Here is a 23187-nt window from a genome sequence, read left to right as displayed (position 1 = left end):
GTTCCCCCACCAGGAATCGAACCTGGGCCCCCTGTGGTGGGAGTGTGGAGTCCTAACTGCCAAGGAATCCCCTTGTACGTTTGCTTTAAAGTGAAGTTGCCTGTGATTTTTTTTTTTTTTCTGTTTCTAAGTGGTATGGATGAATTGGACAGTTAGGCCAAAGAAGTAAGGGGAGTTAAGTGGGAAATGGAACCTGGATTCTGTTCATCCCTGTGTGGCCCCCAAATGAGCATGGGGCCAGGTGGTTAAGATCACCCAGCATCTGTACCTCAGCCCGTGTGGACAGAACACGCACAGTCAGGAAGGCATGCCTCCCTTAAGGGTCTGCTGACTGCGATAATGGTCTCCATCGCAGGGCAGGGAAACGGGACCCAGAGAGAGAAACCGACCTAGCATTTCCTCTTCTGAACCAGCACTCTCCCAGGATGCTGGCGCTGTGAGCCATGGAGGACGTTAGGGCCCGATACAGTCCTGGTGCAAGGCTGGCACTCAGAGAGGGCCCACCGAGCAGGAGAAACGATTGCATGCCTGCCAAATGCAAGCTCTGAGGCCTGATGTGCCAAGCCCACCTTTGCCAGGCTGTATCTAACAGAGGCTTCTCACTGATCGTGGACTGATTCATCCCCTCCTCCAGGCAGGGCTCAGCTCCACGCTGGGACTCAGCAGAGACCAGACTCAGGCCCTTCCAGGAGCTTCTCCCAGAGCTGGGGAGACAGTCTGCAAATGACTCATTGCACAGTCGAGTTGCTGGCTTCAATGTTGCTACATTTTATGCAGTAGGACAGGTTGTGAGGAGAGAAAATAAGGGGAGGCCTGGCTTAACTTCAGAGTTAGGAGGAGGCATCCTTGAAAGCAGGACAGATGAGCTGTACTTTGAAGGACAAGCAGAGGTCCCAGGTAGAGGGCAGTGCGGACAATAACAGGCCAGGACGAACCTGATGCCAGAAAGGCATCACGGGGCTAGATCACACACAGGGTCTTCCCAGGCCCTTAGCTTAAGAACACTCAGAAGTAATTAAGGAGTTTTAAGATGAAGGATAATGTCAAGATAAAACATCACTTTTCATTTTCAAAAGACCATCCTGCCTGAGAGGAGAAGAATGGAACATTTATTCTGGTGTCATCATTAGCCCCTGACTGGAGACCCCACAGGTGTCAGACCCTGGACTAATCTCTGCATCATGATCCTCTCAGATGACATTGCAAGGCGGACACATTCACCTCAGGTGAAACAGATGCCATGACTGGGGCACAGGGACCTCCAATGACCTGTGTAAGGCCGGGCACCCAGCAAACACTGAACTGGGTCTCCACTGGCCAGAACGACTCCACGACTCTGGGTGGTGCTCTGCCTGCGTGTCCTGCGGTGGCTGGTCCACAGTAGGTGCCGTGGATCTAAGCCATAAACGATAAACGTTTGTTTTTACTGAACTAATAGAAAAATGCAGGCATGAATGGATGGAGGATGAACACCACACCTGTACGGACAGGTGAGCGTAGAAGGACCAGGGGACCAGTAATGTCAATGGTAATACATGGTTAAGAAATAGGGTGAATTCCCGGGTCAGTGATTCGGCTGCTTCATCTCAGGGCGACCTCACCAGGCACCCTGTAGGCGAAATCCCTGCCCAGTGCTCAGTGAGCACCCGTGCTGACCAGCGCCTTCCCACCCTTTCAGAGGCGTCCCGGGCAGGTCTAGAAGGAGAAGCAACCACTCACTCAGTCCTTTGCACCACAGGGAAGGATCCCATCCGGACGTAGGAACTCTGCGCCCCGTTCTCTCTCTCCCCCAAGATCGCCTTCACACTGAACAAATCCATCAGGTCAAAACCTGTCCAAAGAGAAGAGCCAGGAGTGAGTTTGGCCAGAGGAGCCCGGGGCACAGAGGAAAAGCACATCCGCTCTCTGGGAAGGTGGCCAGCCCGCCCTGCCCGGGGGGAGCGGGTGTGGAATTTAAGCGGAGGGAACTTCTCCCAGGTGAAAACAGACGCAACAGAGGGAGGAGATGGACAGCTTCTGTTTCCATGGCCAATTGCAGGAAACAGGCAGAGACGCTGGGGTTTCCGATGAAACATGAGCCTTCGTGAAAGCCCTGGATCACAGGCAAGCATGAGGCAAGGCCACCATTCCGGCCGTGTGACCGGCGTTCAGGGAGCCCACGTGAGGACACCCGGCTCACACAGCCTGGCTCTGCAGGCGACGTGGCAACTTTGGCTTTCCTTCTCACAGCCACATTTCCGCAATTCATTTGGACTTTGCTTAATTATAATTTAGCAGCATTTAAACTGCATGATTTTAAAGAGCGAAACATCAGAGAGAAGAAAACTGTTCGTGATACTTTAATGGAAAGGCGTATTTCCTTTTGTTTCGGCTCTGAGAGAGGACCTTGCTCATTGGCCACACAAAGTAATGGAAAAGACACAAACTTTGGGCTCAGGGGAGCTGGCGGGACAGGGGGTCATCCAGCTCAGTCATGTATTTGTGTGATGCTGAGCGGGTTACAGAACCCGCAAGAGCCTCAGTACTTGGTTGTGACAGAAGGCTTGACACCCGCCACCTTGGCTGTCAAGAGAATCCCAGGCGGTCGCTCAGCCGTGGTAGGAAACCGACTCAGCAGGTCAGTTATTCACTCAGGATTCTCCACCATCAGCAGCACATACTTATCCATGACCCCTTACAAAACCACCTGGACCAGTCTGGGGGCGCTGACTTGAGTCCTGCAGCTGGGGTCCTCAGAGGAGCCCAACCACGATGCCCACACAGAGGCAACGGTGGGATGTACCGGCCTGACACTGCGTCCCTGGGGAAGGGGAGAGGAGGCCGCCTGTGGGTGGGCACCGGGCCTCACTCGTCTCTGCATCCCCGGGCTAACACACCACTCGGCATCAGTGGCACCTAATAACCCACGAGACTTCAGGAAGGTTCTTGCTGTCTCCAACATTCTGAGATGCTGCCATGGAAAACAGGAAACGAGCTTGCAGGGCTCACATTAGGATGATTAAAACATCTTCTAACTAGATTCTGTCCTAAGAGATGATTTAGTCATTCAAGTTGTATTTTGAGAGCCTCTCTGTTCCAAGCCCTGTGTAAGATGCTGCAAGAACAGAAAGGAATTAGCATCAGTTGAGAGTTTCAGCAGCAGAGTCAGACAGGCCTGGGCTGTGTTCCTGATCACCAGGTCCTAGCTGTGTGACCTTAGGCAGGTTGCCTGACGTCTCTGAGCACCAATTTCTTCATCTTTAAAAAGGGGATTGTCTTTGCACCTCATAGGATTGTGGTGAAGCTTGGATATGATACAAAACTCTTCGTACAGAGCCTGACATAGAGAGGAAGACCCACAAAATAATTTTCATATTAATTATTTCCCTTTACAATGATTACCGCCTCTTCTCCCACTAGATTCTATCCATGGATATCATTTACGCATTCGATACATATTTTTTGAGATCCTGCTCTGTGCCAAGCATGTATGAGCACTGGAGACGCAGCTGGGAGAACCCGTACTCTAGTGGGAGACCAATAATAAGCACATGTCCAACACAAATGTAAAGGACAAGCATCTCAGTGAGACACACCTGGGCCCTCCCTGCCCTTAGACTCCGCAGCTCCACGACTCTGGTGCAACTACTCAGCCCCTGCAAACTCCCACTTCACGGGGCTGCCCAAGGCCCACAGGGATGCGCGGGCCCCGGGGGCTCCCGCTGAGTGCCAGCTCTGACTCAGAGAGCGGGCTCAGAACCTGGCAGGCACCGGCCCGATGCCGCCCACTAAGGTGTCAGGCAGAAGGGCAGAGAGGCCCGCTCCTCCACTTCACAGCTCCGTCCCTGTCACTGGAACTGCCACCTGAAGCTGGGCTTCCTTGTAGCAGTCATATGTGGGAGAATAAAAAATAGCTTTAAAAAAGCAAACATATGCTCTACTTTCTAGTTCCACTTTCATTGGCTTCCATGGATAAAAACAAAGACTTAAACACCACAAAACTCTGAACAACAAGCAATTAACTAGGAGGCGGCAAAGGGCTCCGAGAGAAAGATGAATTGCCTGCAATAAATAAAGGCAGGGAAGGAAAATGAAAAATGTTCCCGAGGTAAATGGACCCTGATGCGAGGCATCGCAAGATAAAGCAGCGATTGTTTAATGTAGAAACTGCAAGGATGCACCTCCCCGAAGTCACGGACTCAGCTGAACCAGGTGGTATCAGGGACACCGTGACGATTGCCCAGAGTCCTTCAAAGGTCCACGCTGGACAAAGCTTTGCCGGACCCCCAGGCACAGAAGTTAGTCCCGGGTCTTTCGTGGGTCTGGCCGAGGTGCACACGGTTTATCTGTCCCCAGGAGAAGGTGAGCAATTTGAAGGATGGTACCTGATCTGATTCATGTTTCCATCCCTAAAAAAGTAAGAGCTCTGGCTGTCGTTCTTAATTGAGGCACCGTCAGCGGAAAGAGGGAAGGAGAGAAGAAAGGAATTCACTAAACCATTAAGGGCCTCCTCCATTTAGATGCCCTGTTGGCTGCTCCAATGATCAACAGGACAAAATCCCAGCCCCAACCCCCAAAAGTTTAGTGTCTACAGGGAAACAGGCACAGAGAGAAGCTGTGTTGGTATCATGGGTAAATGAGAAGGAGGGGGAATGGCTGGGCTTGTATAACAGCACATGGAATATTTTCCCTGCCCAGCTGAGGAGCAATCAGGGAAGGCTTCCGAGAGGAGGCAAGGCCCGGCCTGAATTTAAAGAACAAATAAAATCTGGGCAGACACAGATGGAGGAAAGGGCATCCAAGGTAACTGGATGTGCAAAGGTCGCCGGACCTGAGTCACCGAGGTTCTTTCTGAGAATCCCACTATTTCGGGATGTCAGGAGCCATGGTTAGGGGAGTGAGCTAGGCAGGGGCGGATCAGGCTGGGCTCTGTGGGCCACGCGAGGCGGTCTGAGTTTCTTTCTACAGGCAGTGGGGAGCCACGGAAGGGCTTTAAAGCAAGGGAGAAACACAATCTTGTTTCTGTGTTCAGAGACCATTCTGGCAGTGGGGATGGAGGGTCGGGGAGACTGGTGAGGACCAGACTTGGAAACACAGGCCTGGGGAGGAGGGAGGCAGGGAGCACTGAGCTGAGACTATCTGAGATGCTCATGACATGGCGACTGTTATCTGGAGGTCGGAACTCAGGTAGGAGGAGAGAGACAGTAGGATGTCTGTGGCCAAATCTCAGAGCTGGACCATGCCCAGCACTTTTGTTCAGCTTTAAATAGCTGACCCCCCAGGAATGTTGTATAACACCTTTAGTCACTAGAATTTGCAGAACATTCTGTTTTTAGAGCCGGGAGGGGTCCTCAGAGATAGCATGTCAGATGTATTGCTGTGTAAGTGGGGAAACTGAATCTCAGAGAGTCGGGTGATGGACCCAGGCCGCCTGGCTGGGGAGCAGCAGGGCCAGACCCACGCCTCCAAACTGCTTTGTCTGTTCTGTTCCCTGTCCTCACTGTTCCAGCCCAGATAAGCCCTAAAAATAGCTGGAGTCATTTAAGGAACTGCCTGGAGGTGAGGCTTTGGGGAACTGCATTTTTTTACAAAAGCTGCTCCGATTACCCGACTGCGTTTAAGTTGGCAAGTATGCGGCGCCATCTCTCCCGAGCTCCGGCCTCAGCTCCAGCTGGCGGGAGCCTTTTTTCTGGTCTGGTTATAATTAGAGGAGACGATAGATCCCGCAGGCTCTCTGCTCTCAGAGCTGCAAAGCAGGGCATCTGCACCGCGTGCTGATGGATGCCCACCCAGCACTGTGATTTACTTCCTGGGGGCCTCGGAGCCCACCAAGGGGAAGGGAGGTTCCAGGCTCCACTGGCAGCAGATCCACACCGCGGATTCCGCACAGAGGGTCCCGTTTCTATCCAATCACCACAAGACTCCTCAGCAGGATCTTCACATGCCAGAGCCAAAAGGATTTGTTCCCAGCTTGCATAAGCACATGTGTGCACACACAGACGTGCACACATGAAGAACATGCATGCACACACACATACACACAAAACGCATTCTGAATCTTCCCAGCCAGAATCAGTTATTCTTCAGTGGAAAAAAATACTGGGGGCTCTTCAGTCCGTAGAACGAGAGGAAAGCTCATTCTGATTTACAGACGATAAGGCAGATGAAATGTTCATTTGCGTCTCCTCCCTCCCGCCCTCTCTTCCTTCCGATGGGCTGGATGTGAGCCCTGACTCCGCCACAAACTCAGGCAAATTACTTAATGTGTCTGTACCTGTTTCCCCAGCTACAAAAGACACAATAGTGCTGGTCTCCTTCATTGTAAGGGTTAAGTGAGAAAATAAGTGCAAATCCCTTGGCATGCAAGGACGTGGTAAGCATGTAAGTGCTGGGAAGCATCAATTATTACTATTTCTGTTATTAATGGTATGACTGTCATAACTTCCCTTCTATGAACAGACATACTGGATAATGAATTATTTAGGGGAGACACCGTTACGAAGGATTCATCGCTCAGGAAGCCCGATATGGATAATGCAGCAAGGTCAAGATCTGCTTTCCAGAGTGACTTCAGCGGAAGTTACTCGGGGGCAGAGCCGGCAGGCCCAGCCAGGCTCGAGGGATGGAGAAAAGATTATCCAGAGCCAGAGCTCCGCTGGGTATTACCAAAGCAATCAGTGGGGACATCCGTGTTCCCAGCAGTTTTGCCCTTTGGACGGTGACTCAGCTATAAATATTTTCACTTCAAGGTAGCTGTATTAATACAGTGACTAGGATGGAAGTCATCTTGCTCTCAGGAGTTAGACAAAGACATCCTGATAGAGAGAGTGAGTACCTCACTGAGCACGGACTACAGCCCAGGTGCTCCCCCAGAAGTGCTAGTTTACCCAGGAGACGCTCGATGGAGGAGAAGGGTCAGCAGGGCGGGAGGCACGGCAGCTGATGGGGACAGCGGCACCAAGCCGGCTGCCCCCCGTGGGGACGTGCTGGGAAGTGGGTCAAGGAGCCGGGTGTTTCTTTACCGACGCTCACTGCTTGAGGGCTGGGTTACTCCCGAGAACGTTAATCCCCTGGCACGTTTCACCTGCCGTGCACACAGGGAGCACAGCCTTCTGCTGTTCCAGAAACAACCCTCAGGCGCCAAGGTGCAGATGCTGGCGTGTTCGCATGGGCAGGCGAACCCGGGCAGGGTCCCTGGGGAAGGCGCAGGGCACTGCAGCACCTACAGGACACCGGGTTCTGATGGCCCGGGGCTCCCTGCCTTGGACGGGAGACTGACTGCACTGGCTAGAAGGACCCGAGATGCTCTGGGGTGGAGAGACGGGGCTCCTGACAGGGCCGGCGTTGGTGAGGGGAGCAGGGCTGGTGTCCTGGAGGGAGGAAAACTTCCCTGAGATCACGCACTTGAAGTGTTCAGCTGGACGCCTGGCCACGGGGAGTAGTCAACGGGTGCTCATCACCTCATCACCATCGGGACGAGGAGGCCGGCTCAGCGTCCCCCGCGCACCCCAGTTACCCCGTCGTGGTCGCGTTTAGAGACAGCCTCCGCGGAGTTTATTTCTGCTGCTGGCCCCGCAGTCGTGTGTCTCTGTGTTCCCTCATCCATTGATTCACTCATGTACTTATGACTCTGATTCACTCCCAAATGCATTTATTTATTCACCTTTGCCCGGCTGCCAATCACTCACTCGCCATGTCACTCACTCCACTGCATTCTCTCCTGACCCTACAGCATCCCCACCTGCTCCCAGAGGGAACACGTGAACGGTCTTCCCTGTTGACGGTTCGTTGACGGGAGCTGCTACCTGCACAGTTCAGACCATCCTATTAGGACTTCGGTGAAGGACAGGACTGAGGACAGCACCAGCAAGGCTACCCCTGAATCAAGGAGGGTCATGGTCAAGTCCAGCAAAAGGCACAGCAAAGCAAGCCGTGTAGGGTGGCTGTTACTCTCTTACCTGTGATTTCCTTGGTTTCGCCATTGGTGTGCTTAAAGCGATCTCCTTCTACACGAACGCTGGGGCAGAGTACGTCTGAGAAAAGCAAGAGGAAACAGAGATCGATGAGCAAACGCACGCAGCCCACGGCTCCTCCATGGCACGTGACGTCATCGGGACCCCGCGCCGCCCCCCCGCATGCAGGACGTCCAGCATGGGGCAGACGCAGAGGCAGCGCCACACTGACGGAGTGTTTCATTTACTCCCAAGTGTACTCGTTCAGCATCGGCTCTGCCAATACTGTGCTCAAACGGGGATGAGAGAAGAACAGGCATGGTCCCCACCCACAAGGAGCTCACAGTCGTCCATTAGAGGGAGTCAGACATGGAAATCCACACGATCAATGGGGTCGTAAGGGACAGAAATGGGTCTGGGTTGCTAGGGCACTCAGAACTCAGATCCAACACCTGGCCCAGCCTGGGGAGGTCAGGGAAGCTTTCCCGGAAAGGTGATGTTTGAGGTTTCCCTTAAAGGAACAGTAAGACTCAGCCAGATGGACAAAAGACCAAAAGGCGATACAGGCAGAGGGAACTTCATTCATAAAGGCAGGAGCTTATAGATGAAAATCCCAAGCCGGCGGGGTGTCAATGAAACAGGAAATGTGCTGGGGGCCCACCTGCAAGGTGCCTGTTATGCCACCCCAGGGAGCTTTAGGTGCAATTCCAGAAGCAGGCATAATCCCAGAAGAAGCAAGACTGCTCAGTTACACAAAGGCAATGGAGTCAGTCACACAGTGAAAAGTACTTCATTATACGATACTACATAAATGTCTTATCTGAATGTCTTCATGGTTTCTCACTTTAAAAAAAAAGTTGGGGGTTTCCCTCGTGGCGCAGTGGTTGAGAGTCTGCCTGCTAATGCGGGGGACGCGGGTTCGAGCCCTGCTCTGGGAGGATCCCACATGCCGCAGAGCAACTGAGCCCGTGAGCCACAGCTACTGAGCCTGCGCATCTGGAGCCTGTGCTCCGCAGCAAGAGAGGCCGCGATAGTGAGAGGCCCACTCACCGCGATGAAGAGTGGCCCCCGCTTGCCACAACTAGAGAAAGCCCTCGTATAGAAACGAAGACCCAACACAGCCAAAAATAAATAAATTAAAAAAAAAAAGTTGGAAGGAAAAGGGATTCTTTCAGTTGCCCCAAAATTCCCAGAAAGAAACTTACCGTTTCTTTCAAAGGGGAAAGGGTAGGGGAGGGATAAATTAGGAGTTTGGGATTAGCAGATAAAAACTACTATATATAAAATAGATAAACAACAAGGACCTACTGTATAGCACAGGGAACTACATTCAATATCTTATAATAACCTATCATGGAAAAGAATCTGAAAAAGAATACGTGTGTGTGTGTGTGTAACTTAATCACTTTGCTGTACACCTGAGACTAACACAACATTGTAAATTAATTATACTTCAATTTTTAAGAATCCCAGAAAGAGCACCACCTGCCAACGTTAAGGTTCCAGGCCCAAGTGTTGGCTCCACTGCAAGTCTCCTAATCTCTCTGTCGGTGTCAGTATGCGGGACGCGGGACACCTCACAAAATACACACGTGTTGCAGGGCTGCTTGGAGGACGGGGCAAGATCAAGCCATGACAGGACTTGAATGTAGCACCGGAGGCAACTTAGTACAAGCGCTGCCCTGCCCTTGAAGCCATCTGGTTACTATGTACATTATTCTAATAATCACACGTTACTAGGCAGTTCTGTCATCCCGTCAATTCCACGTGCAGTAATCTCTTTTCATACGTTTTCACAAGTGTTTCACTGCGGGACCAGTTTGAGGCCCCTTTTCCAATCAGCAGTGAGAGGGGAAAGAATGAGATCCTCCCTGATTTGGGAGGCGGTATTTTTAATGTTTATCCCAGAGGCACCAGAGATCTGACAAGCCCCAAGGAAGGAGTTATTTTGGAAACAGCACGGAGTTGTCTGTCTAGAACCAGATATGCAAGAGGATGCCAGCAGTGCGCAGTATTTAGACGGCGCCACCCAGGACAGCGGCAGCTGCAGGTGACGGCCAATTGCTTTAAGGCTGGCAGGCCGCCAGAGGGACTGGCTGGGACCCTGCATCATTTAAAATGAGTTGACTCAGAAGGTTCTAGCCTTGATCATGAGCAAACCTCTGGAGGCTGATGCCTGGAGCTCAGGGCAGGCAAAGCTACTGAGCCTTGTCTCTGCAAATATCCCAAGGGGGCGCCCTGATTCCCAAACCGGGACCGTCAAAGACAGTCCGAAAGCCATGACCACAGAAAAGATTGAAACGTTTCAAAGACGTCAGCACTTGCCCAAACTGCTTTAAGAAATCAGTCCCCAAACCACCTGCCAATCCCCTTTTGGGGCCATCACTAAGCCTCATACACTCCAAAGCCTCAAGGGGGAATTTATAGCTGACTTAGTAAGTCAGGACAAATGGCTCCCAAAATACCCCCTGCAGCCAGGCTCCCCAGGGAAGACGGGGCCCCAGAGGTTCACCTCTTGGCAGGGAGGGAGGGTTAGCATCCAAAGTCCCTCTCAGTCCATAACTACCTCCCTTTGGCCAAGATGCGCCCACATCTTGGATAATGATCTATTTATTTCCACGTTAACTCATTTATTTGAACTAAAATACTTACAGAGCTCCAGACACATTCCAGGCACTGAGCTAGTTCCAGGGACACATCAGTGGGATAATAGATAAGACACCGTCCCTGTCTTCAGGGTACTTGTGGGTTGTGAGAGGACCGGGAACAGGTGCGCTCAAGGAAGTGTCAGCGCTGCTGTGGCACCCTGTGTCCCCCTGCTTCCCAGGCCCTCCTCCTCACCCCCTGATGCCATTCACCCTAGCCTGGGTAAGGGCCCCTCGGCAGGGCCCCGTGTCCCAGAGCTGGTGGCACCATGCTGAAGGCACTGACTGGCTATGGCTGTCTCCCTGGCGAGTCTGGACACCCGGCTGAGTCTCAGTCCAGCTGTGTGTCCACTGCCTTCACGGCTCCAGGCACAGAACAGGCCTCGAGTCTGTGCTGAACAGAATGACCAGTGACGCCTGAGCCAAGAAGGCTGAGTGGCGGCCTGGACGCCTCTCGGGCGTGGGCGGCACCATGATGCTGACAATCAGGTGAGGAGACCGCACAGGCTCCAGGACTGCTGCTACCGAGGTGTCACACACACTGTTAGCTGCCACCCTAATACCCGCTCCCCACTCCTTCCTTGCTAGAAGAGAGTCGCTTTTATTCAGAATGGCAGCATTTTCAGCCTATGGAGAAAAGCTGTGGCTGGTTGGTCTAAGCCAGTTACAGTGATTCTGTTCCCCACTTTGCCAGCCACCCTCCCAGCAAGGGATGGACCTGTGACCCAGTGCTGGCCAAGGACATAAATACCAGAAGCGTGCCTGGCTGAGGAGGGGTGGTGTCTTAAAAAGCTTTGGTTTTCCCAATGTAAGGGGACAGAAAGGTAGAAGGGATTGGCAGGGGTACTCTCTCTTCTTCCTCCTTCAAACGTGGGACATAACATCTGCAGGACTGTCTAGAACTGAGGAGAGAGGAACTCCAGCTACCCCCAAGCCTAGGTGAAAAGCGTAAGAAAAAGAAACTCATTTTCCTGGTAAAGAAACTACTGACAAACTGGAATACCTTCACTTATCCGATCAATACAGATTTATAGGTGATCATTCAGGATCAACATAAAAAGTGGTCCTGGAATTAAGGATAAGGCTAAGTTCTCAGGAATCAAAACGTGTGTTTAATTAGCTCTTGCTTAGTTGGCTGATTTTCCTTCTCGAAACGGTGAAAACAAAATACACATGGCTGATCACAAAGCCCCTGCTCCCCTGGAGTTCACTGACTGTCACCCACTGCCATTCGTACTCCCTCAGCTTTCAGGAAGGCAGAACACCCTAGACTTCTGGAGAGCAACAAGATCTCTTTCCACAGTATGAGTTCTTTTTCACCAGAAGCCTTCAACGGAGGCCCAGTCATGGTTGATCAGGGCTGCTGCTCCCAGAGGGACACACCATAAATTCACTGCAGTTTCCCGGGGAAAACGCCTCAGGTTGCCCTCAGTCTACCAAATGGCAAAAGGGGAGAATGTGTTTGAGCATCAGGGGAGGAGGGTTTGCACAAGATGGTCTCTGCTGTCCTTCTGCTTCATGCTGAACACCCATGGTTCTGTCTAGAGAAGATGTGCCATGCTGTCCCCCTGGCTCTCAGCCAAGGGTTTCTGCAGCTGGGGAAAAAAGGGTGCTGGCAATTATTGAGTGCCTACTGTGTACCATTCACCCACCTGGAAATTTTACCCACAACAACCATTCGAGGAGGTAGACTTTGTTTCCGTTACACAGATGTAAGAACTGAGGCTAAGAGCGGTTAAGAAACACACCAGATAGGAGGAGTATCTGGGTTTGAATAAAGGTCTACCTGTGTCTAGAACGTAGGAGTGGAGACGGTTTCCCGGCCTAGCTGAGCAGCACCAGGAGAAGCAAGGCGCAGAGCGCCGAGGGAGGCGGCAGCCACTGCCCATCCATCACCTCCCGGCAGTCGCTGCTGAGCGCAGCTAACCACAGATGGCATGATGACATTCCAAGTGGGCAGGGGAAGAGGCGGAGGAGGAGAGAGCTGAATCAGACGCCCCGCAGACTCACGGCACAGCTCCTCCGCGGCTCCGAGGCCAGCCAGGAAGTCGTCCACACAGCCCCACTTTGGAGAGCCAGGCCCCAAGGCCCCAGGGTCGATACGAATAATTAGAATCGTAAGGGCTTCCACGACTGCGTGCCCACACGTCCAGGTACTGCGCTGGGTGCACGATGTGGACAGTTTCTGCTCTGCCGGGGGATGGAGTTATCCCCGTGGTCAGGAGACAGATGTAGAGGGCTTGCTCTGCACAGACCTTGTGCTAGGCATGTCGAATCCATCAGCACGTTGACCACCCCCCCTACAGCTTTACGGGACAGGTGCTGCTGTTTGCAGATGTGGAAAGAAAGGCACACAGAAGTCAGCAAGACGTCCAAGGCCACAGAGCTAGCAAATGGCAAAGTCAGCGTGCTGGCCCCAGCCTCTGGCTCTGGACCACTACAGCATGCAGTCTCTCCAGGGTCACCTGCCCAAGGCCACCCAGCACAAAGGCGCCCAAGTCTGTCTCCAAAGCCTGCAGGGACAGCCAGCCAACATGCCACTTCCTGAGGCACCCCTCTGCCTCTGGACACCCCTGACATGTACAAGGGGCCCCCTCACTCTGCACCCAGCGGTTTCACGTGCTCTCCGAGTTCTGCCCATCAGGTCCGTCTGCTTGTGCCCACTTACACCTGGCTCTAGGCAGGGCACTGGGGAACCTGGGGTGGGCAGACGGCAAGACCCTGCCCTAGAGTGTGTCCTCTGCTGGCACCAAATCCAGAACAGGTCCCGTGTCTCTCACAAAAGCCGGTTAGATGTTTCAAGACAGTCAGCATCCTCCTCTCTCCAATCTTCTCCAGCTGAGCATCCCTGGCTCCCTGGCAGCTCCCTCACCCGGAGGAGAAAGAACAGAAAGAATAAGATCCCAACGGGAGCAGTTAAGAATCTAAGCGCACACGCACTGCAGACTCACAGCTCCCGAGGGCACGGCTAAGGCATGTTCCCGCTGACAGATGCCAGTGTTTAGCATCCTGTTTGACACATGTCAGTGTAGTTATCATGCCCATTTTTCAGATGAGAAAACTGAGTCTAAGAGAGCTTAGATGACCTGCTCAAGGCACACCCCTAGTTAGTGGTGGAAATAGAATTCGAACTCAGTATGACTCCAGCACTCTCATCCTCGCTACGACAAACTGACATATATACACAGGGGTCTGGAAGAACATATATGACACTTAAACTAACTGTGGTTACCTCTGGGGGGCAGAACTTGAAGTGGTTTTTATTTCCTTTTTGCCTTTCTGAATTTACAAATTTGTTTTAAAGGTCTGAACATGATTCACTAGTACAGTATTTGTAGGTTATCAGTGTCACTCTTTTTTTTTTTTTTTTTGCGGTACGCGGGCCTCTCACTGTTGTGGCCTCTCCCATTGCGGAGCACAGGCTCCGGACGCGCAGGCTCAGCGGCCATGACTCACGGGCCCAGCCGCTCTGCAGCATGTGGGATCTTCCCGGACCGGGGCACGAACCCGTGTCCCCTGCATCGGCAGGCGGACTCTCAACCACTGCGCCACCAGGGAAGCCCGTGTCATTCTTTTTTAAACGTAGGCCTGAGCCTTGCCCTGGGGCCCTCTTTGCTGAGGCAGCAGAAGGCTCTAGGGGAGGGGGCAGCAGGATGGCCAGGGACGGGCAGGCAGCCACGAGGGCTGTTTGCAGAGGTGAACGGGAGCCCCGGAGGACAGCTGGCGCAGACATCCCCAGGAGGTCTGGGGGATGGCAGGGGCCTTGTGGGGCTCAATATGCACTTCTGGACCCAAGAGCTGCCGGTCAGGAGGACAGGCCCCCATTTTCAAGGGAACCACCATGGAGACAGACAGACAGACAGCAGGACAGACAGCAGGACAGATGGGAGAGAGCTCTGTGCCACGACCAGCAAATACCTGCAGATGCTGGGAGGGTTCACTAGTGGGGGCCGAGGACACAGGGACACCCTCACAAGCAACGAGCATGTTCTTTGGAGTCACTAAAATCCTGGCGCACGTCATGAGCTCCCTGCAGCTCTCAGCAAGGGTAGGACGGGGCCTCTCTCCACCCATTTGCGAAATGGTGAGGAAGAAAAGGGAAGTGCTGGACCTGCCCTGTGCACCACCTACCAGCTACTTTAGACAGTTATGTGCTCTGATTTCACAGCAGCCCTGCAATACGGGCATGCTGGTGCATGGGGAAGCCAAAGCTCAGAGAGGTTAAGTAATTTATCCAACATCACACAGACAGCAAGTGGCAGAGGCAGGAATCAAGCCAGGGAGTGAGGCTTGGACGTCGAGCGCTGGACCACTATTCAACACACACATCTGAGCACTAGAAAGCACACTGGGTATGAGTATAATAATAACCAGCCAGTCATCGGATAGCTCCACTGCCTCGAGGTCACACACACGGTCTCATCCAATGCTCTCACAGGGCAGATATTCGCATCCGTTCTTTACAGGTGAATAAGGAGCTTTCCCGTTGTTAAAAAAAACACACACATACACACAAAACAACAAAAAACACCTGAAGATTGTTATTAGCTGCATCCCAGGGCCATGGTGTGGACTGTGTGAGGAGCAAAGAGGACAACCCGGGGTCCAGGTGCCACCTCCACCTCCTATTCTAGAACTTTCTGGAGACTCCCGGCCTGCATTTCCCTTCTAGGTCGAAGTGAATTGGCACCTGCTGCCTCCCCAGAGGCCCCAGATCCCCTCGCTGGTCGATGCCCACCTCCCAGGTCCCTTAGGCTGGAGGGAGGGTGTGGTCAGGGTGCCCAGTCTATGGGGGAATGAAGGCTACGTGTTTTAGAGGCAGCCTGGTGGTAAGAGACAAAATACTGGTAGAAAGAATCCCGCCCCCGGGCCTGCTGACAGCAGGATCACCGGGTCCGGGAGACCAGGGCCACCCATCCTCGGTCTCAGGAAGAGCACGCACGGGCGTGAGAACAGTGAGGAGGAGAGGCTACCGGGCGCCCTCCCGCCCGAGCACACGCCCGCCTGCGGGGGTACAGTGAAGCGGGGACAGGGCCAGAGGGGGAAGTGCTCCCCAAGGCTGGGGAGGCGCAAGGTCTGGAGTCTGCAGACACCCACCACCCACGTCAGTTTCTCCTTCTGTGTTTCCAGACCTAGAAACAGGCGCAAAAGTTTGTGGGATTTTTCCCCATCCAAGGTCATCCCGAAGACTAAATGGACCAGCGGACAAGGAGTTCACGGCCTGATGCCTGGCACCCGATACAAGCTTGTTCGTTCCTTCACTCGTTCAGCCAACACGTATTTGCACAGCGCCCGACCCATACGTCCTGCCATAAGGAGCAAACGTGTAAACACGCAGACGAGGGGGCCCCACCCTGTTGGAGTGACTAGCCAGACAGAGGAGAGGGCAGAGAGGAAACGCAGAGACAGACACAGAGAAGCGAGCCAGCTGCCACGAGTGATCCGTGCTGCTGGGGACATGTCAGTGACGTGGGGGCCAGGATGCACGTGGGGTGCGCCGGCCTGGGAAGACCTCCTGGCTTGGTGAGCTCTGGGCTGAGAGCTAAGGAGGGCGTGAGCAGCCACGGGAAGAGCAAAGGGGAGAAGGTCCCAGCGAGTGCAGGGCCCTGAGGAGGAAGGGGCTCGGCGGGCCCAGAGGTGGGAGGGGGACCGAGCCCTGCAGCAAAGCCCAGGGCGTGGAGAGAGGAGAGGTGGGTCAGGGGAAGCCTCATAACCCCAGGCGGCGTCTGTAATTCAGGGCAGGGAAGAGATGGCTCTGCCCAGATACAAGGGGGCTGTGATCCAGGCCAGGGGCAGTGAGACTCCTGCGAAGAGGGTGTGGTTTCGATTGTCCTGGGCTACTTGGACCTCCTTCCCTCCTGGGGACTGTCCCGTGGGCAGAGCACCAGTAGGTGTCACCAGAGACTGCGAGGACCTCCTGTAGGACTGGCAAAAGGAGGCTGGGGTGGTGGGGCGGCAGGAGGTCGGCAGAGCCCTCGGCCAGCCTGAACAGGTGCCAGGGCCCAGCTCAGCCTAGCAGTGACCTTTGGCACCTGGTGTCTGAGAAGCACCTAAATGCAAACCTCCTTCCCTTCACGCCACGTCCGACGAGTGCCTGCCACGCACCTAGTACTGAGCCGAGCCAGGGCACACGCTAAGGGGCCCGCGGAGCTCAGGGAGCTGCCATCCAGCAGACAAGATGGAAACTGGTCAAGTAAGGCCCTAATGTCTCCAAGAACTCTGTGATTATAACCCCTGGAAGGTACTGAGGCCAGCGGGGGGATGAAAACAGTGGGATCAAAGGGTGTCTCCACTGAGATTTGAGGGATGAGTCAGAGGCGAGAAGGTGAGAGCGGGAGGAGGGTAACCCATCGGGGGTGCAGGCCAGAGCCTGAGGGTCGGGGAGCATGAACACATGGCCAGAATGGCAGACAGGGAGACGAGGTGCAGAAGGGGCGGGGCCAGGAGGGGTGGGGGGTGATGGGTCCTGGCAGGAGGTGCCCCTCTGCCTGGGGGCCTGACGCTGGCGGGCAGGGGTGGAGGAGGACGGACCGGTGAGGCTACCGCAGTGGATACTGGCGGCTTTGAGCCATGCGGCAGGGGCGAAGCAGGGAGGGGTGCTCAGGCACTGGTCTCTCTGGAAAGCAGAGTGGGCAGGCTGGTGGCCGAATGGGCGAGGAGTGTCCCAGAAAGAAAGAATGTTCTGTCCTGAGCATCTGGAACCCTGCAGGAAGAACCCATCTGGAACCAGAAAACACAAGTCCAGTTTCCGATGCTTCATGTTTGAGATGTCTCTTAGACACCTAGCAAGCAACCGGATCTGTGAGCCTGGCTTTCAGACTCCGAAACAAAGCTCCAGGCTTTTGATGTGGGAGTTGCTCCTTTGTAGACACAGCCTTTAAAGCACTGGGGATGGAAGAGATGGTTCAGAGGTGGAGACAGAGGAGAGAAGAGGTCCCAGGGTAGGTGCCAGCCTCCAGCTTCGCATGTTGGGACGTGAGACCGGACCAGCAAAGGAGGCTGAAAAGGGGACGCTGGTGGGCCAGGAGGGTCAGAGAGGAGGCGCGGAGGTCCAGAGGAGGCAGCGTTTCAGATTACAGTAACAGAGTTCATAACCAGGGACCCAGAGCTCAAGCCCAGGCGCGTCTCACTCCAGCATCACCCCGCTTTGCACTACAGCAGCTGCCGTGTGGACGGCCGAGGAGGAAAGGCCTCGTGGGGGTGAACCTGTGCTTTCTGTGCGTGGCACCGTCTTTTCCAACCCTCTGAGGCTTGTTTGCTCGATTCTAGAACTGAATCCACACTCTCAGTATCTACCCTTCAGGGTCCTGGCAGGCACTGGACAAGAGAAAGCACACGAAGCGCCAGACTCGGTCCCAAGGCTGCCGTGATCTCACGCAGTCACGTCCTCCTCCCCCTGTCCACTCACCCCAGGACCCGAACCCAGCCTGCCGTCCTTCCCAGGAACCCGGAGCTTCTGCTGGACCAGAGCGGGGAGGGGCACCCCAAGGCTTTCTCCCATGGCGCAGGGTCCCGAGGGAGCGGGCTGCTGAGCAGGGAGGAGAAACAAGGCAAAGCAAAACCCTCCCTCCTCCTACGTGGGTTCGGAGTAGATGGAGAAATATAAAACCAAATAAGTGGCAAAATGGGAATTTATCACATGAACGCACGGAAGGGTTGACGAGACTTCCCCGTGGCCCGTGGAGAGGAGCTGAGACGCCGGGAAGGCGCAGGGAGAAGGGGAGCCCTGGCTCCAGGGGCAGCGCTGACCTGCGTGGGACCAGGACAGACCCCGCCTCCCCTCCGTCTCAGGAAAGCACAGGACTGGCTGAGGGAGCCCCACGTCTCCCCACAGGCACATCCCCGGCCCCTGTGGTGTCTGTGCTTCTCACGGGAGATGGGCAAACAACACACGGCGCTATTTATTCTGTCTACTTGCGGCCACATCCTCTCCATCAGCATGTGGCCTGGGTCAGACCGTGCCCAGACTCAGGGTCGTGTCCCCAGAATCAGAGCTCCGGTGACCGAGGCAGGCCACAGGGACAGGAGTCCCCAGAGGCAGCGGGGCCGAGCTCAGCCGTCCACTGCGTCAGGCCCCTGAACGCCTATGGGAGCAGGCAGCAAGGTGGGGACCTCTTCACCGGGTCCCAGGGCACTGGACAGGGGTGGAACTAGCCAGCCCTGATGCTCCTTGGCTCCTGGCCCCTCTGCCCGAGGGCTGCTGGACATAGGTTCCTGGAACGGCCACTGGCTGCGTTCCTGCGGGGACCCGGGGCAGGCTGCCGGGACGTCACGGCCAGATGGCAACGAGGGGCAGCCGGTGTGGCCTGGCTCCCCCCGCCCCCCCGGACAAGTCCAGCAGTGAAGGCAGAGCTGTGACTGGAGACGAGGCTGAGGCCTGCAGCAAGGGTGGGGACGTCCAGCGCACACCCCCCAGACGGGGGCACCGCCCACGCGCTCTCCCAGCCCCGTCCCGGGCCGCCCACTGCACACGGCCGCCTCCTCTGGGGGTCTGCGGAAGAGGGGCCGGCTGGGGGTGGGCACACGGGGGTCACCTGCCTCTGTGCCCCTCCACGGCTGTGGATCCCCACCTGCGGCCCGGGCTCTGCTTCACCTGCCGACGCCACACCCGGAGCATGAAGCTGCTGGTGCTTCCTCTCCTCCCAGCTGACCTCAGCCGGCCGCCCAGCCCAGCAGCCCCCGCTCCTCACGAGAGCGCCACCGCGGGCTGGGCCCTCCGTTCCACTCTACTCACTTTCCCCTAACTTCCAGCCGCCCTCCTGCCCACCCCGCCCTGGCCCTCAGACCCCGCTCCTGGGGGGGGGACGCCCACCCTGCCTCTCCAGCTCCGCCCACCCCACCTGCCCAGGCCGCTGCGCTGCGGCTCCAGTCCACGTTCCCTCTCCACCTTGATCCTGGCAAAATTCATCCGTTCTGTGGTGTAAGGCATCGTCACCTTAACTTCCACTCTGCGGCAGGGCTGGGAAGAGGACAAGGCCAGCATGGGCCCGGTGCCCACACCTAACGAGCCGCACCCCAGCTGCCCACCTGGAGGGCGCAGGACCTCGAGAGTGAGTCTCCTTCAACCCGGAGCCTCACCGGCCTCATCCGCACCCCATCCTGTTTCTCTGGGTCTCATTTATGACCTCGAAGCCACTGAAAACACGACGAGCTCAAAACAAGGACACACTTGCTCCTGCCGTCCCACCGCTCCATCAGGGTCCCCGACTCCCTAAGTGCCTCCCCGGCCACGTGCCCACAAAATAGCTTTGAATCTCTTCCCTTCGGCCCACACCCCTGTGCTCTTTCTCTAAAGGTAGCCCCTTCTGGGAACTTCCCTCCATCCCCACTGCTGCCCCTGGGCCCCGCCCGTCACCGTCACCGCTGGTGGCCCCCCTGCAGGCCGCCTCCTGGGCCGGACATACCTGAAGCACCCCCGGACTCCCCCAGCTCAGCTGCCAGCCCACCCCAGCCCCTCCTCAGGGTGTCCATCACCCCTGCTGGGACAGCAGCCTCGCCTGGGAGGTGGGACCTCGGCTGCCCACTTCCGCCTCAGACGAGGCTCTTGAGGCTCTCGGGACCTGGAATCTGGCTTCCCCACCACACAGAACTCAGAGGAGTGAACGCCCTGGGGATGAAATTTCACCAGCAGAGACAGGCAAGAGCCAGCAGATGAATTCCCCACCCCTCCCGCCCCGTCAATTATTCTGAGGGTGCGGATTCCACGAGGGCCTTTCTGCCAACATCCTTCCTGACTCACCCCAAGCTCTGGGCCGGGTGCAGCCGCTGGCACCTCAATAATTCACCAGCCCCTCCCCGCCCGAGCCCCTCTCCGCCCCTTCCCCACACTCCTGCAGCCCTGGGATGCAGCGCCCAGGATGAGAATCTAAATTCTGCCCCAGGTCACCCTGGACTCTTCCCAACGCCCCTGCTTTCTCTGTACCCTTATTGCATCCGTCCTCCACCCAACAGCTCCGGTGAATGGAACTCATGAACAGAAGGGTACACGCCGTGTGTCAACATTCACCAAGCTGGACACTTCAGATACGCCCCGCTTTCAGAAGGTTGCCTATGTCTCACTATAAAATGTAAAATGAAACAAAGTCTTCAATGGCATGGCATTCAACTCAGAATAAAACTCCCTACACTTCCCACAGACACTCGACTCCATCCAGGAGCTGGCCTCTGCCATGGTCTCATCCCGTCCCTCCCCGACCTGCTCCAGGGCGCACGCTCCCTGGTTTCTCCATTCCTTTATATAACCCCGATCCCGTTCCTTTACATAAAGTTTCCTCTGCCTGGAATTCTCTTTCCGGGCCTTTTTCCTGGTGTGCCCTCAGAGGGCCCCCAAACCACCAGACCTACAGCAAATCCCCTCTTTCTTGTTTGTTCTTAGCCTCCCTGGTTATGTCTGACAGGGCACTTACTAAAATTTCCTGCTAGAATTTTCACTTATGTTTCAGTGCTTTTTCTATGGTTTTGTTAGATAGATAGGTATGTTTAAATGTTAGATAGAGGGTATGTTTATCCCACGAACTCCCGGATGCCCCTGACCTGCAGTCACAGTGTCCAGCTCACAGACAGCATTTCATCAAGATTTCCTGGACCCACGAGTAAAATGCTGCAACAAGGCCACCAAGTGGGTTTTCTCATCCCCATGTTTCAGACAAGGACACTGAGAGTCAGAGCACCCAGGTGCTTCCTCAAGGACAAGTGCCCGGCACCTGCTCTGTGCCCGGTGCTGCTGGAAGCACTTTCATACTTTAACATATTTAATTTTCATGGGAGAAGGTGGGACTGGTGCACCCATTCTACAGATGAGGAAGCCAAGCACAGAAGTTAAGTAGCAAGTAAAGAGATGAAAATGGCAAATGCAGGACTTCAAGCCAAGGTCCATCAGCCTAAACATCCAAGCATTGACCTATGATACAAACTGCTGGGCCTCAGAAGTTGAGATGAAAAAAGAGTAAAAAAAAAAAGAGAGGGAGAGGGAGGGAGGGAGGGAGGGAGGGAAGGAGGAAGAAAATTCTCTGGAGCTCAGAATTTTAAAAGATCTGCACGTTCACTACAGGTTTACTGGCTTTTTTTTTTTTTTTTTATGCTCAAGGCCCTTTGTGGCCTCCAACCAACAACAGTCTCATGGACATCATGCTGGACACCACTGGCCAGACCCTGCTCATCCGCCCAGTGACAATGCAAAATGCTGCAGATGCTGACTGTTTGACACTGGAATCCTCAGTTGCTGAGCCAAGGATCCTAATTAGATGCTTCTGGTCACCACCCCCCCCAAGGTGGGCTGTGGTGTCAAGTTCATGCAGAGCAAGGAGGAGGGGGAGGGGCGGACTCCGGGGTCACTCCAGACCCCAGCCAGCCTGGGCCGCTCTCCCTGTGACCCCAGCACCTCTTCAGCTTTGGTGTCTGGGGCCTGGTCTCAAGGAATCAAGGTCACTGCAGTCCATCTTACCTCTAAGTTCCAGTGTGCAAAGAAACAGTGCTGAACTGGTTATTTTCACTTTCTAGGCCAAGATTTTTGCATCCGGGACCGGGAGGGGGTTGAGACCGTGGGAGTAGGCACGGGGCTCGCTGCACTGCACTCCCAAAGGCGGCTCTGCTTTCTCTGCGCTCGGGCTGAGGTCTCTCTGAAGTGGGCACGTGGGGACCAGGCCTAGACTTAACTGGGGTCTCAGGATCCACAGACAGCTGTGGACTCTTTGCCACGTGCCCACGGGGGAGATGTCTCCTGCGCACATCCACACAGCCGGTGGACAGCAGAGCTGGGTTTACAACCCAGGCCTGCTGGATCTCAGAAAGCATATTCTTTCAACCCCATTTTGTTGCCTCCCTGACAAAAAGGAGACAGAGAAAACAGAGGCGGAGGACAGGCCAAGGGACCACACCCACTCAGACCCCACGCTCCTCTTCTAACCGCTCTGGACTTCCTCGCCCAAGCAGCCCACTCCCACTTCCAGAGGTACAGCGGTTGCCCACCTGTTCTCCCGGGAGTGGAGCATGCAATCCCCGGGCCCAGGGGCTGTGAGGGGCAGCCGTGTGTGGGGTCTGTGGGCAGAGCCTGACCTCCTATCCTGGGGTGTCCTTGCCCCCATGAGGCCCCCATGAGTCAAGCCCAAGTGAACAGGACGTGTGAAGAGAAGGGGGCTGGGTGGGCTGGGGCCAGGGTGTGACCCTCCCGGGCCGCTGTGTCCTGGATGCCACTGGAAGGGGAGGTAACCACCCGTCTCCCAAGCCCACGCTAGGGGGATGGGACGTGTTTCCCGGCACAGTTTTTACACTTGATGGGTGGCTTCTAAACACAGACTGCACAGCAGGCAGGCTTCCTTTTGCTCTCCTGCCCCAGGCTCATGGGTCAGCGCCGCAGCCGTGCCGCGCAGGGTTCAGTCAAGGCGAGCAGAGGTCACTGGAGGTGATCAGCCCTGCATCCCAACCTCCTGTAACTGAGGCTTCCACTCCCTCTGCCAGCACAGGCTGCTCTGGCCCATGGGTGCCTCGTGGGCAGCCCAACCTGAGCACAGGGCAGAATCTGGGGCCCAAGGCAGACACGGGTGCAGCAGGAAAACACCCAGGCCGAGCGCGCGCTGAGGGACACAGGGCCCGCCCTGCAGGGGAGCTGGAGT

At 55.3% G+C, this 23187-nt stretch overlaps 1 protein-coding gene across 1 annotated transcript in view; it reads right to left on the bottom strand.

The window, feature by feature from the left end:
• COL22A1 (collagen type XXII alpha 1 chain) overlaps positions 1-23187 on the bottom strand; it is a gene marked incomplete at both ends in the record, with an annotated part of 243681 nt that overhangs the window by 201607 nt on the left and 18887 nt on the right. The window contains 2 exons of the mRNA XM_082600940.1: positions 1720-1831; positions 7938-8012. Of these exons, the coding sequence (XP_082457066.1) occupies positions 1720-1831; positions 7938-8012 (187 nt within the window). The remainder of the gene's footprint in view (positions 1-1719; positions 1832-7937; positions 8013-23187) is intronic.

The sequence above is a fragment of the Mesoplodon mirus genome (genome assembly GCF_964341445.2).
Source record: "Mesoplodon mirus genome assembly, chromosome: 16".
Lineage (NCBI taxonomy): Eukaryota > Metazoa > Chordata > Mammalia > Artiodactyla > Ziphiidae > Mesoplodon > Mesoplodon mirus.
The sequence above is the reverse complement of the archived record's forward strand: the minus strand, read 5'-3'. Positions and strand labels throughout refer to the sequence as shown.